Source organism: Micropterus dolomieu, linkage group LG16 (genome assembly GCF_021292245.1).
Source record: "Micropterus dolomieu isolate WLL.071019.BEF.003 ecotype Adirondacks linkage group LG16, ASM2129224v1, whole genome shotgun sequence".
NCBI classification, from domain to species: Eukaryota; Metazoa; Chordata; class Actinopteri; order Centrarchiformes; family Centrarchidae; genus Micropterus; species Micropterus dolomieu.
Window position 1 is genome coordinate 17,370,945 of NC_060165.1, and position 15,043 is coordinate 17,385,987.

General features: G+C 38.2%; 2 protein-coding genes across 2 annotated transcripts; both read right to left on the minus strand.

The window, feature by feature from the left end:
• Positions 1-2,123: 2,123 nt before the first annotated feature.
• On the minus strand, positions 2,124-9,842 carry LOC123985171 (ubl carboxyl-terminal hydrolase 18-like). The gene is made up of 10 exons (XM_046072588.1): positions 9,045-9,842; positions 7,795-7,891; positions 6,571-6,713; positions 6,405-6,484; positions 6,171-6,305; positions 5,207-5,302; positions 4,975-5,136; positions 4,761-4,892; positions 4,376-4,419; positions 2,124-2,693 (listed from the first exon to the last, which is right to left on the minus strand). The coding sequence occupies exons 1-10, from the start codon at positions 9,121-9,123 to the stop codon at positions 2,621-2,623; spliced, it is 1,041 nt and encodes a 346-aa protein (XP_045928544.1). The 5' UTR covers positions 9,124-9,842; the 3' UTR covers positions 2,124-2,620.
• A 2,522-nt stretch (positions 9,843-12,364) lies between these two features.
• Positions 12,365-14,626, minus strand: pex26 (peroxisomal biogenesis factor 26). The gene is made up of 5 exons (XM_046071909.1): positions 14,242-14,626; positions 14,008-14,148; positions 12,843-13,162; positions 12,602-12,742; positions 12,365-12,494 (listed from the first exon to the last, which is right to left on the minus strand). Exons 1-5 carry the CDS (start codon positions 14,421-14,423, stop codon positions 12,382-12,384), a joined length of 897 nt encoding a protein of 298 aa, XP_045927865.1. The 5' UTR covers positions 14,424-14,626; the 3' UTR covers positions 12,365-12,381.
• Positions 14,627-15,043: the final 417 nt, after the last annotated feature.

Here is a 15,043-nt window from a genome sequence, read left to right on the forward strand (position 1 = left end):
AAAACTAAATTGCAGAGATTATGATCTGCCATAAAGTGTCTGAGTAACTGCATCCAAGGGCCAGAGCTCAACCTCAAACAATAGAGACAAAGATCTCATGCATGTGCGACACGTGCTTGAAAAGAAACTAAGACGTCCAGGTGTTCAGTCAGACTGATGATTGTTGCTGCGTATGTCATACGATTGCATTGTTAGTGTCTGTGATATGGTCATTTTCAGGGTGCTGCTGGACAGGTGCTCCTCTTACATCTACTTGACACATGGTCGTACATGAATTATTAATTAAAACCCTTAAGAGAGGAGAATCAGTTCTTTGGAAACGGAGGAGTTATCATATTCCAAGTCAGATTCTGATGTTGCTTCTACAATTTCACTTGTATACAATCAGGACAATCAGTCTGGTTAATGGGAACGCATATACCAAATGTGCCTTGTTATAAACACTGAGTACGGTGGAGGGAAGTAACATTTACTGTACTTAAGCACAGTTCTGAGGTTTTGTACTTTCCACCACTTTTTAGAAAAATATGTTTACTTCACTACATGTACCTGACAGCTTAAGTTAATAGTTAATTTGAAGATGTAGATAATCAACAAATAAAATATGATGCATTTTAAAGATTAAACTACCCAACAGTAGAAAAAATACTTAAATTAGCTCCACCTCGACCAGTTACAACATTAATATGCTGCTTACACACTAATGCATAATAATGATTGAAAGTGGTGTTTACTGTAGATCCTTTTAGTTAAGTAAAAGTACAAATACCACAATATGAAAATACTCTTTTACAAGTAAGTGTAGTATTCAAAAATGTACTCAGGTGAAAGTACAGTAGTATTATTAGGAAAATGGACTAATAATATTGAAATATAATATTATAAATATTTAAATGTTGAAAATTTCACATGCCTGAGTGTTTTATCTTATATTTTTGGAAATTGAAGTATTGATGCAATCTGAAAAGTAACCACCACATAGCCAATTGGTGTTTGATAAATGTAGTGGAACAAAAAGTACAATGTTTCTCTCTGAAATGTAGTGGAGTAGAATTATTTGGAGGCTACAGTACAGTACAGTACTGCAATAAATGTACTCAGTTATTTTCCAACACTGTAATCAAATAATAATTATTCATATAGAGTACTTTTACTTGGAAGTACATTCTGATGACAATACTTCTGCACTTTCACCTGCAATAACAGATTTTTTGGCTATTTGGAGGTAGCAAATACAAGCTGTGAACACTACAATGACATATGATCACTTTTTAACTTACATGGAGAATGTGTTAGCTAACAGCTGCTTATTTACATCTCCCGCAGATATTGGAGCAACATTGGAATTCATTTGGAGGCATGTTTTTAGCCACCTGATGACCGAAAGTCCAAAATTCTATATTCAGTTTATGGCATCTACAATATCCTGAGAGAAATATCTGGCTCTTAAGCTGCTAAATACTACACTTATAACAGATAATAACAATGCATGATATTGCTTGTAATTCCATCAATGTACTCATTGATGTACTCATGTAAAAATAGTATGTGTCTCTAAGTATGTGTCAATAGTCTTTATTATTATGAATGTTTTCGATGTCAGCTTCATACTTGTACAAGTCAGAGGGAAGTCACAAATTCAGTGTGAAACATCGAACAATACCTGTGACTCAAATCTAGAAGCATAATATCCACATCAAGCCCTGGTCTTCGGTCTGAATGTGGGAGGAAGATACCCCCTAAACAGAAAGCTGCGCCTGAGCTACATGGCAGTGAGATGACTAAGCATAAGGACTGCTGCCTGTGGCACTGTGCAGACATGTTCCATTCTGTCAGAGCTCTGCAGCACATAAGCACCATTTCACACGGTCCCCCGACTCTTGGCGAAGCGAGAGGGAACTTAAGAGGCTCTGCTGACAGGCTATACCGAGCATTTAAGCACTGTGGCTGTGTCTGCAACGTCTAACCTATTTTTTGTTGTTTCCCCAATACTTTTTGAAAAACAAATATATAAAGAACAGGCACTTTTCAGTACCTTAAGTGCATACATGTACATTTTGAGCTAAGGTGGTGGGAGATGTGCTGGTGTTGATGTACGAACAAGAGCGGAAAAAACATCAAGGTGTCATTCCAAAACAGTTTTATAATATCATGTAAAAGGCCTGCAGGTAGTGAGAAAATGCGATACATAAACTCGGAGTGAGATGCTGAAGGAGATTTTTTGTTGTTGTTGTTTTTGGCAGCCCAGGTGAGAAAAAATGAATTCATTGTTCTCCATGGGTGACTCATATATTATACAGCAGTGTCAGGAAAATCAACACTGAGTCCTATAGCAGGTATTTCCCCCCAAACAGTGACTATCTAAGCTAAGCATTCTCTTCAAACCAACCCCCCATTATCATTGAAGTGTGTTCACAGTGTGTGTGGTCTGAAAGTGGAAAACCCTTTGCTGTGTTGAGTCTTCAACACCACCTACTGGTGTTTGGCAGAAATGAGGAAATCATTAAATAGAAAACCCTTTACCAATGAATTATTTCAAGCAAATGAGTGTTTATATTCCTATGGTTATATTCCAATATTGCACTTGTGACGCCAAGTTAATTCATCTGCATCCATCCACTCAGCTGGAGAATTCAGGTTGTTGTTCCTGCTCCCTTGAATCTCTTCTGTACATTAACATGTACGCTGTGGGTCTTTAAAAAAATAACAACATTAAACATTTTGATGTAAATGTACAGAACAAAGTTATGCTTCTCAGAGTTAGGGCAGGAAAACGGGATAAAGGGAACTCAAAAAGAACATTTCATTACAGTAAACAGGAATAAAAAGTGAGAATATAACTACCAGGTGAAAGGCAAAAAGCTGTTGAAAGACAACGTGACAGGCAAGATGGATTTCCTCTGCTTAAGCGTTCAAAACTTTGAAAGCCCTAATGGCAAAAACACCTTTAGTCTTTAATCTTCCCAGAGGAACGGACAATAAGGCTTTGTCTAAAGATCTAAAGCTCTTTCCGCAAGTGGGAAGATAAAAGCGGCATGATATCAGCAGGAGTCAAGCATTTAAGGCTTTAAATGTTATTAATAAAAATTTTGAAATTGAACTCTAACAGCAACAGGAAGCTGGTTTAAACAGGCATAAAATAGGAGTCACATGTTGTTTTTTAAACATTTTGCTGAAGGCATGGTTAACTGTATTCAGAGAGACAATTTTAAATATGAGGCTAAACCCAGAATTTGAGTTGTTCATGTAAGAAAAAATTAAAGTCTGAATAACTCTCTGCATTAAGCTCAGAAATTGTTTAAAGAGGTCATTACCTAACCTCCTCAAAAATAAAAGAATTGTTCGACATCTTAAGAAATATTTGTTTTCTTGCAGAGAATTAGAGAAGATCAATATCACTTTCATGTCTGTATGGTGAATATGAAGCTGTAGCCAGGAGATGCTTAGCTTAGCTTCGCATCAAGACCAATGTTACTCAGTAACACGTTACTGTAATAATTTTACTTTTTCCAGTAAATAGTAGTGTATGGGATTACTATTTCCAAAACATTAATAATATTACAGTTACTTATCCAAGTAACGCTGCGTTACTGAACGCACCATCCTTGACGTGAATGCACGACTGTGGGGCAGTTCGGCGGCACAGATCATGTGTTGTTCAAATCAGCTGTTAGCCAAGAAGCAAGGAAGAATGGAGAACGAGGGAGAGAGGCGTTCTTTTGACAGCTATAAGTATTGCAATTACTGTGTCACAGCCTAAGAAGAACATTGTTGTCCGTTGTAAACTTTGTTTACAACCTACAACAATTTTCATCTGCAAACATCTAATTTATTGCATCTGCTAAAGCCGCACAGGAACGTGAAACTTATAGAAAGAAACTCTAACTGCCACTGCCAGTGATTCATGCACTTAATGAGAGAAAGTGGCATTAAGCAACGTTTTAGGCTATGTTTTGTAAAAGCACTGAATACTGCTCTTACAAATGCATGTGGATGAAACGTTATATGTTTTGTAAAAACCATACTCCTTGCTGCTGTTATGAAAATGATATTAGTTAAAAAGTGGGAGCGACTGCTTTGTTTGGGGGGGTATTGAAAGTAATATAGTAACATAACAAGGAACATAACTAGTTACTTTTATCACCCTCTAATAAAGTAATATTACTGCGTTTTTTTTAGGAGTAATAAGTAACTAGTAACGTATTACAATTTCTGAGTAACTTGCCCAAGACTGGAAGCAGGAGTTAAGAGGAAAAATTACCTATCTTAGCTAGTTTAGCTAGCATAGCTTAGTAAAAGACGTTTGTTTGTTTAATGTGTTAATTAGTGTGCTTTAGAGGTGCTGGTAGGTGGATCTTGATGTTGAGCATTTTACCTGTAATGTCCTCCATACGATGTCTTTACTTCTTCCCAGGAGACCTATGTGTTGAAATGCAAATCAAAGACCAACTTAATCACAAATTTGCATAAAACTGAATTATAATAATACAAAAAAAGCTATATTTAGGGAGAAAAACTTAGACATTTCAGATAAAAAAAAAATCACAATGGAGACTTTTAACACTTTGAAGATATACAGTATTTATGCAAAACATCTGGAAGATGTTGAAACTGGAATCTACATAGTTTAGCTATCATGTCTAATAATGCATTGTGATTGATTATGAAGTGCTCAATTCTAAAAAATGTTTTTACAAAGTAAAAGTCAACCAGACAAAAATTAATTGCATTCATGTGAGAGAGAGTCAGATTGGAAGTACCTGTTTTACAGAGCTGTCATTTGCATAGTACCAGCGTTTGTTCACCCAGCGACGAACGTAGGCAGTATAGTGTCCGAACATCGCAGTACCAGAATGTACTACCACTGCATGCAAAGTGTATTTGCAGTCATTCTGGAAGAACAAATTAAACTTGTGGAGGACAAAATATACAATCTTCAGATAATTTTTGAAATACATAAAAAAAAAAAAGTACCTGGACAAAGTCTGGGGAGAATGCTCCTTTAAGAATCTCAAAGATGTCAAAGGTTTCTGGAAAGGTAACCCTGCAATCAAGTTTTCGGGTGTAACCATGGCTATTCCGAAACCTTTTCAGGTGCACGCACAAGATACGAGGCAGGGAGAGCAATTTGACACCCTGAGAATGAAGAAGATGTATAACTATGTTGGTTCATACTTTCTGGGAAGCATTCAAAACCAAGCCTCACCTGTTTCGATGGAGTCTTCGTTCCACATTGTTCACAAAAGCAGCAATCTATGCCCCGTAGCTCTTGATGCTCAAAGAAGGAGGCCATGCAGCCTTCCTAAAAAAGGTTCATGTTAAGAATACTTGTAAGTTCGAATTCAGGACAGTTCAAAGTAAAGTTTGACTTTTTGATCAAGACCACTGTCACGTCTGTGTGATAAACGTTAAAGTGGCAGCCAGTTAGCTTAGCTTAGCATAAAGAATGGAGGGGGTGAGAAAAGCTAGCCTGGCTCTATCCAGAGTTAACAAAATCCACCACATCCAAAACATTTAAAGCTCAGTAATTAACACATTATATGTTGTTTTTTAATCTGTACAAAAGATGAAATGTAAATACATTAATTTGCTGTTTTAAGAGAGGGTTATATTCTGGACAATTCCTTAGTAACTGGCCATTAAAAAGTCCAACACATAACCTCCTGTAAAAGCTTAGCATAAGGACAGCTGGCCAGCACTGTCGACAGGTAAACAAAACACACCCACCAGCAACTCTAAATTTTACAATTTAACATGTTATATCTAATTAGGATAATCCGTACAAAAACAAACATGTAAAAATGTGTGCAGTTATGTTTATGAGTACTTCTTGGCCGGTTTGAGGGTCTTATCATGCCTGTAAAACCACAAATTGCCACTTATTATTCATAACATTATTATAAACAACCAAGATATAACCTTTAATGAGTGAGCATTAGAGGTGCTGGAACGTGGATTTTGTTACCTTTGAACAAAGCCACGCTAGCCATTTCCCCCTCTTTACCACTCTTTATACTATGCTAAGCTAACTGGCTGCTAGCTGTAGCTTCAAATTTAGAAATAAGAGTGGTATCAATCTTCCCACTTAACTTTCAGCACAAAGCCAGTGACTGTATTTCCCAACATGTTCAACATAAACAATCCACATCTAAACAAACAATTAATGGCACCAGAGAATTGCGATCTTCCTTTATATGCAGAGGCAGGCTGAGCAGGTAGCTGGTATGAGTCTGGACGGAGGAACACTCTAAACACTGCAGGTACGTCTCCACACAAATCTTGTACAGATTATGGATTTCAAGAGCCTGGAAGAGAAAACAAATGCAAGCAAATATAGATGGTGTACTTACTGGTGAAAAATAAAGATATTATAAAGATATAAATCTTAATGATTAAAGCCGAACCAGATTTTTGTCATCCATCTGTTGTTGGATCAAGTTCAGGATGGAGAGGAAAACCTCATCAGCATCATGCTGCACATAAACTGCAAAACAACATCCTCATTGTCAGAGCTTGTGAGATAAACCACATCAGTATGAGACGTTTATTTTGTAAGTTGCTAGTCCCTACGTCGAAGGCAGTTTCTGTCCAGACAGTGGAGGAAGTCATGATGGGGAGAAGGCTGAGGGAGGTCGCTCTTCATGTCTGCGAGAACCTTCTTTAGCTGCAGGGGGACGTTACTACTGGCCGCTCTCACACCAGCTGCTTCCCACCTTATACAATTCATAAACCCTCATTAGCCTTCATTTTTTAGCACCTGAGAAAAGCAGCCTTGTTTCCAGGTTGACACCTGTGCCTTTCTGAGATCTTGAAGATCTCTGAAGTTGTCATTGAACTAAGGTATCTATGCTTAGGATTTCTGAGGTTCTTACACATCAAAAACATTATGTTTGACACTGCAAAGGCGCAATCACATGTGGTACCATTTCATTATATTACTTTTACAGCATGCGCACATGTTAATGTTGGCTAACATAGCCTTGTCGCTCCCCTCTTTGCTTCACAAGGCTGCTATCATTTCATTAAATTTTTATCTATAGCAATTATTTACTTTCACTGACTATCTATAAAGGGAATATCTGGTAATACTTCTGCTACTTTATAACTAGGCCTGTTTGTAGTGTGGACACTATTGTGAATGAACTGATTTTAGTGAATTAATTGCATGGATTTCTTGTTGTTTTTTATTATTCAGTCTATAGATTATTGTGAAGCAGCAGTATAGAGTGGAGGATTTTGTTATGGTTCCTGTTTAAATATTTGTTGGTTTGTACAATAAATTAGTTTACTTAGTTACATCTGTTCTCTCTCATTGAGGTGCTCTACACAAAGGAAGAATTATTCTTACAGCCCCTTTTTAAAGATAGTTATAGTAATAATTTACGAGTTCACCCATGATACATTGTTTCATATATCATTTCTGATTAGTAATAAGTTCTTCCTGCTGCTTTAGTGGCCTGTCGTCTGGCCAATCAGAGAGCCACAGTGTTGATTTACTATATATATTTAATATATATGTGGTAATTGGCCAACTCATCAGGATTCACGGGGGAGTAAAAATCTTAGAATAAGTCATAACTTCAGTCTTTAAATCTTAACGATAAACACTGTATTGTGGATCAAAGCGGGAAACTATTTAGAGTTAATGTTAATTCAGTGCCATGTATGGTGTGTTTCCTTGTCCGCTCTTTTGTGTTTATGTGCCTGACTTGCTGACCCACAGACACCCAGTGATTAAGGATTTAATGTTTTGTATGTCAGGATCATAATGAATATGCAATTTCATTGTCTTACTTGTCCAGGAGGTCTGCTAGCTCCCAGGTAGCAGAGAAGGTCTGCAGTAAAGTGTTCACACAGCAGGACAGACAGTAGTTGGCGAGGCCTCTCATTCCTGTGACAGACCATCAGAAACTGAAATAACCTTTTTTGTGATGAACCAAGCATGTTATTGATGGCTGGGTCTACCATCAGGTGCCCACCTAGGGGCCCAGAATGCCAATGGGCATTTGCGTGTTTGAAAATAAAATAAATATTTTACAGTAAAGTCCCAATGCTGACTGGCGTGTGTACAAATTTTAATATAGCTGTGCAGAACACCCACCTCCCTTGTATATTTTATTTAGTTTATGTTCCCCACGAACAGCAGATGAATAGCAGGTTTATTTAACACAGATGCAAGGTCAGTATTTTGTTTGTCAGTATGTCATGGCTGCACATATGAGGGATTTATTGGTGGTGAAGAGCAAAATAATTGTGTGAAATGCAGTTGCAGTAGGAAACTCGGATGAACGGGACCAAAAACCATAAATCATGTGTAACAAGCTGCGTTGTTACAGGTTGTGGTAGAGCCCACAAGTTCTGTGTTTTGAGTTTGTAGTTAAATTATATTATATTGAATTATATATTGAGGTGTTGGTGTTTCTAACAAGTTTTTTTTAACTTATTTACATAGTTTATAGAAGCAACAGTGGTAACACAGATTGCAGGGCTTTTGTATTAGTGTATTTTTCTTGTAATATTTCAGTCTCATATACAGTGGTGGAAGGAGTGGTAATACCACGGTGTAAAAATACTTATTACTTATACTTAAATAGTTATATATTAAAGTCCTGCATTCAAAAAAGTAAAAGCACAAGAGTGGCCTATTAGCATCAATGTACTTAAAGTACCAAAAGTAAAAATATTCATTAGGCTATGCAGAATATGTGTACTGTGTGTGTAGGCTATTATAGGATTATAAGTGATGCATTATGTGTCAGCATCGCTTTAATGTTGCAGCTGGTAAAGATCCTCTTATTTTAACTGATTACTCAGTATCTTGAATCATTTATTAGTTGATTATAATAATTTCAATCTGCAAAGTAACTGACATAAATAAATGAAATAGTGGAGTAATATTTCACTCTCATGTAGTGTAGTAGAAGAATAAAGTAGCATAAAGTAACCTACAAGAACCTCAGTACAGTACACGGGTAAATGTTCTCAGAAACGCATTATTTAACAGCATAAATCATCATTTGACAGTCTGATTGCGGTCTACTTACCGAAGCTGAGATCCGTCACTAACGAGAAACGCCCGCTGAAGAACATCAGTAGCCTACAGACTTCACTAAAGAAACACATAAATTTCTTGTATTTTACAGAATTAAGTCTCTTCTCACAGTAAACATCACCGTCAGAGCGTCAGCTGTAGGTTCACTTCCGTTTCACAGGTTTCGGTTCGCCGCCTGGCGTCGCTTTGCTGGAATCGAAACTTAAAAGTTTGCATGCGTGGACAATAAATTATGGACGAACTAACCCATAATATTCACACAAATCAAACGTACAAGAAAGGTTATTTGATTCCGATTCATAAGCCTTTTGTGACATTTACTAAATTTCCTTTATCTCACATGGTGTCGCAATTTAAACGTGAAACAACACTACACGTTTAACTAAAGGCAGAGGTGGAGGATTCAGGGCCGGTATTTATCAAGCTTATCAAAGTGCCATTTTAGTCTTAAGTGCTGAGAATTCATGAAATTTACTCCTACTTTTAAATTTAAGAACAGCAAGTTATCAAATTTCTTAAAGCTATAGAATCCCTCTTACTCTCCTAGTTATTTAAGAGAGCTCCAGAGGTCTCTCGAGTGGTTAGGAGTTGCCAGGGCTTGTGATGGCGCTGTGGAGACATGCGGAGAGGTGAGAAGAATTCTGACGACGCGCAGTTCATAAGACGGGGTCGGACAGCGCAGGCAAAATCTTTGTCAGCGAGTTGGTGAGGGAAGTCATCTCATCACTGACATTGCACAGTAGTGCGTTTTCAGTTAAAGAGGTAGTATTATGCTTTCTGGCCTTTTCCCCTCTCCTTTATTGAGTTATGTATCTTTTTTGTGCATGTAACATGTTTGCAAAGTGAAAAAGCCCAAAGTCCAGCCCAAAGGGAGTTCCCACCTCCCACAGAAAACTCTGCTCTGAACCGCTTGAAAACAGCTCGTTTGTAGTCCAGCCCTTCACTTCCTTTACTTGTGACGTCACAATGAAAACGCGTCATAAAGCTTGCCAAGCAGCTAGAGGGGTTCAGGCACGCCCTCAAACCAAGCTAGTCTGAGAGGAGGCCCTTTGGCTCGACTCGCCTTTGTTTGGTTTTCCATTGTAGAAATGTTGTACCTGTACCTGCTTCCTGGTACTTTTCACCTCACCTCCCTCAAGGTCCCAAGCAGGCTGAGGGATACTAAAATATAACGTGAAAACACGACAGACTGCTGACTGGTTAGAGAGAATATTCACTATTCACTGCATCATCATTGCTGCACCAGACAGAGGCCAGCAACAGAAAGTTTTATATTTTACAGTTTTTGTATGGAATTTCATCACTAAATCCACTTCTGAGAAGTTTTGAGGTGAGAAATCAGCTGTGTAGATTTTGAATATTGACAGTTTTACGAGAAGTGATGGCGGAACAAAAATGTGCTTGAATATTGTCGGAGTTGAGGAGCTCCGCAAGTGGCTGCAGGGGGAGCCCGTGCCAACCCCCGGGAGGAGCGTGAGACCACTGCAGTAACAACGGCAGAGGAAAACACAGCTGGAAGGTTTTCATACCGCTTATCTGTCTTTACATTCTGAGTAATGTTGAAACGTTTTAACGAGAACGCTGTCTGGATCGCTGGTGTGTGTGTCGCATTGAACAGTACGTCGCTGTGACAACAAGCTACGTTCTATCTCTGGGTACTATCTGCAACGGAAAACGGAGCAGGGCCGAGTAGAGTCGAGTCTATTGATTTGCGCTATGGTAGCATTTTTCGGCAAGGCAGCATAGATCGTCAGAACACCGGCAACAGTTCAACGTTTAGTCCTGATGGTAAGATGTGGAACAATGATGTTGTGGACTGGTAGTAACTTATACCACCTGCTAGGTTACGGTCACAGTCTGAAGCAGCTTTGATTTGGATCACGTTACCTTGTTTCTCATTACCCGCCCTTCTCTGCTTCTGATTGACTAGTAGTCCTTACCTGGGAACTGCGCATGTGCAACTCCCAACAAAGATTTTGTATAAGTAAGATGCATCAATCTGTAGCTCAAGAGCGGAGCGTACAACACATAGGGTGAAAAGAGGAGCTGCAGCAATGCGCAGTATGAGAAAAATATGGTGTTTTTTGAAAATTAAACCATGTAAACCTATTCTGGTACAACCCCTAATTAAGATTTTGAACCTGAAAATGAGCTTAATACCACCTCTTTAAATTGAAGGTAGTGATGACACATTTATTTGCAACAGGACAAACGCAGCAATGCAGATGATTGTGGCCGTCACAACCATCAATAAGCCGAATAGTCATGGAAACAATTTTAGCACTTAGGCTACAGCTCCACACATTGTCACGCATTTCTTCGACTTCCCAACAACACCCCCGTAATCCCACAGAAGCAAACACCATTCATGCAAATAGCCGGCAATACAGGAGTAGTAGGCGTATGATGGCGCTCATATAAAGATAAACTTTATCTTTCATTTATTAATGTGTAGGCCTATATCATAATGTATTCTCTTGAAAATTCTTTATTGTTGAATGTGTGTTGAATATAAACTCCTTTTAGGAATTTCACCATTCAATGTGAATTTATCTGAGAATATTCTTAAATAATGAAATCTATTCAGTGATTGGTCCTCAGTGACATCATCATCCAAAATCCTGTTTGCGGCACAGCAAAGTGTCGTAAATCAGCACTAAGACTGACACTTCACTCAAATTAGGACTATAATGCTTGATAACTAACTTTTAAGCACAGCTTTGAGCAAAGAATTTTTTTACTCTTAAGTCAGTTCTTAGCTGTATTCTTATGAGATCAAGATCTTCATCTTGCTCCTTTTATCCTTTCCCACTCCTATACTACGATTATTTAAATTTTACTTGTAAAGCATTCTGACTGACATTATTTTATCTGTTTTACATTATCCTTAAAATCACATCTCTTTTGTTGGTCCTTAATTATTCCATCAATAAGTCTGTTTTGTAACTATATTCTGTGTGACCAGGACACTCTTGTAAAAAAATATTTTAAAAGATTTCAATCTCAGTGGGGCACTTTCCTGATTAAATAAAGTTAGTATTATGAAGAAGAGAGATTTGCTTCAGAATGAACAATCTGGATCTGCATCCTGAATGTGTTAGTGAGGTCTAGAGGTGAGTTTATGAGAAAAGCATTGTAAAGACTCTGTAAAGACTCTGTCTCTTAGTCTGTGGAGCATCTTGATGGGATCAAATGTCTGTTGATTCTAACTCAGAAAATAGCAAATATACTGTTGGAAATATCCTTGTTAGGTCATTAATATGACTGGTGTTTAAACATGCTTAATGAAACTTGAAAAAGGGACAAAACATATTGTGATTTTCAGTCTTTTACAGTTCTTTGCTCTGAGTGAGAGCCTGATAGTACGGTGCACACATGGCACTCCACATCTGTTTGAGCAGTTGAAGAAGTTTGGAAATCCACATGAATGAAGACGGAAGAGCTGCGTGAAAAAACAGGAAGAAAAGAACCGATTTATTCCGAATCAAATGTTTTATACTTCAACAAGCCTTGTGATGAAACTGAGCTACATAGAAAATTTAATCCAACCTGGATCCATTCGAAGAAAAAGCATGTAGAGAAGGACAGCAGCCATAAAGACTCTCCGGAGAGGGAACGAGCCGGATCTGGTCAACGAAAGTTTTCTGTAGAAAAACCTGAGCATGGTTCGAAGTTTATGGATTACAGCTCCTGTAGAACACAAACACAATCAGAGACACTGTCTGCATTAAATTGTTCTAATATGATTTAGTATAATGCATGTCATTAGGGCTGAATGGAAATGTATGACCTTGACTTGAAACCGTATGTGGAGTGATCTCAGAGTTTGGACTGGGATTTAGAGGCGGCTCTTGATTCTGTCTCTCTTTTTCTTCCACAACATCCAGTGCCGTCTGCCTCTGGTCCTCTGTGAACGCAATGCTCCCAACCTCACCGTCAATCAGCTCCAGAGCCTCGTCTCTGTGTCCAAGAGGCACGAGGACATGCAGCAAGTACAGCTCTGCCACCGTCCCGAACCCTGTTGCTCTGCCATTGGACGGACAGTGTAACCAAACTCTGGCTGCCTCCTGCATCGCGGCTGGCTCTCCCACTTTTGAGTAAAGAAGTATGCTGGAAAAATTTGAGAGGACATATATTCAATATGTACTTTACAGCTGAAAAGATTAGTCGATAAATAGATTAGTTAATCGACAGAAAGGAAATCTGCTACTACCACTTTGATAATCTGTTAATCATTTCAGTCTTTTATTAAGCAAAAATGGCAAATATTGACTGATTTCAGCTTCGCAAATGTGATGATTTGCTGCTTTTCTTGTTATATTATGATAATACATTAAATATCTTTGCAATTTGGACTATGAAGATGCCACTTTGGGAAAGTATAATGGAAATTTTTAACTATTTTCTGACAAATTTTAGGCAAAACTATTAACCGAGAAAATAATCTGCAGATTATTTGATAATGAAAATAACTATTAGTCGTAGCCCTAATGTCTATATTTCTTTATTACTAATTCCCTTTTTTTAATTTTCAATTAAATAGTATTCCTTATTTAAAGAAAATAATAAATTCAAGAATAAGAAAAGGGAAAACAAATCCAAAGATCTACCTGCCTGTTGCTGGCCTGGTTATTCAGTGATGTGAGCATTCCTTAGATACCTCACAATCAGAGCTACAACAAAATGATTATATTCATAAATATATGAAACACCAGAAGATTGTTACCCATCACAATTTCCCAGAGGCCAAGGTAGTGTCTTCAAATAGCTTGTTTTGTCTTGAGAGTTTTATAAAATCTGAAAAAAAATATTTCAGCCAAAGCTCACATTTACGAAGTTGGAACCAGAGAATTGGGTGAAGAAAAGAGAGTTAGACCATTTCACTTGATTATCTAAATTGTTGCCAATTCATTTTCTGTTAAATAAAGAAATCGACTAAATGCAGGTCTACTTACCACATCTGCATTATTTTAGCTGGTATTTTCTCCAGGTGCTCATACTGTTGAAGCACCCAGGAGAGGACACCATGCCACTGATTTAACTCAGCCTGTGCTTGAATCCCTAAGATACAGAAACCGGCCTTAAATTCTCGACATCTGAGGAGACAAGACACAGAAACACAGTGACATGACACATTCAGGCTGCAGGGAGCATTCAAGTGATGCAAGGTGCATTCACACTACTTTCACCTGTTGTCCTCTTGGTCCATGCTGGCGAGAATCTCCAGGCCTCTTTCGCACGTTTCAAAGGCTGCCTGGAAATCTTTATCGACCATCATTTGCTCGGCGGCAGCGTCCAACATGCTGGACGTCTGTGCTAAAGAAGTAGTGAGCGGAGGGCTGCAGACTGAGCAGGTGGAACAGCTGCTCATCACTTTCTGTCAAATTTTTGAGTTTTATTTGAGAATAAAACTTTACAACGCAAAGAGACCCTGCTTTACTTTTAGAAGCTTAGCGTACAACCGAATGCCAAATAAAACATGTTAAGAGTACTGATTTGTACACTATCCTGTCCGCAACATCTTGTTTACCATCAATTTCCTCTCGAACTTCCTGGTTTGAGATCGCTAGCCAACCACACGTTACGGTCTTGGCAGCCAATCATGTTGCTGCTTCTTCGATACGCGTCATCATTTTTTCCAACCTGTATACACGTGCACGGACTGGAGCGCAGTGTGCGTCCCTGCCTGTCTACGGAGAAAACAGCTAAACTAGTTTTCTGTAAGTCACAGCTTACTGTTCATATGTGGAATAATGCTAACTCTCTGTAATCATTTAGCATGCGGGGTTAGCTGTGTTTGAAGTGTGTGCTTTGATCCAAAGTAGCAACTGGTTAGCTAACAAGCTAGCAAACTGTTTACTTTTAGCTTGCTAAGGTATGAACTAGCCATAAAGCTAATTGTTGTAATGGCTGTAGCGTGCTAATATCTAGTCCTGTAATGTAACTACCAACGGTAACGGTATATGTTATAACTAACATATAATAACAATA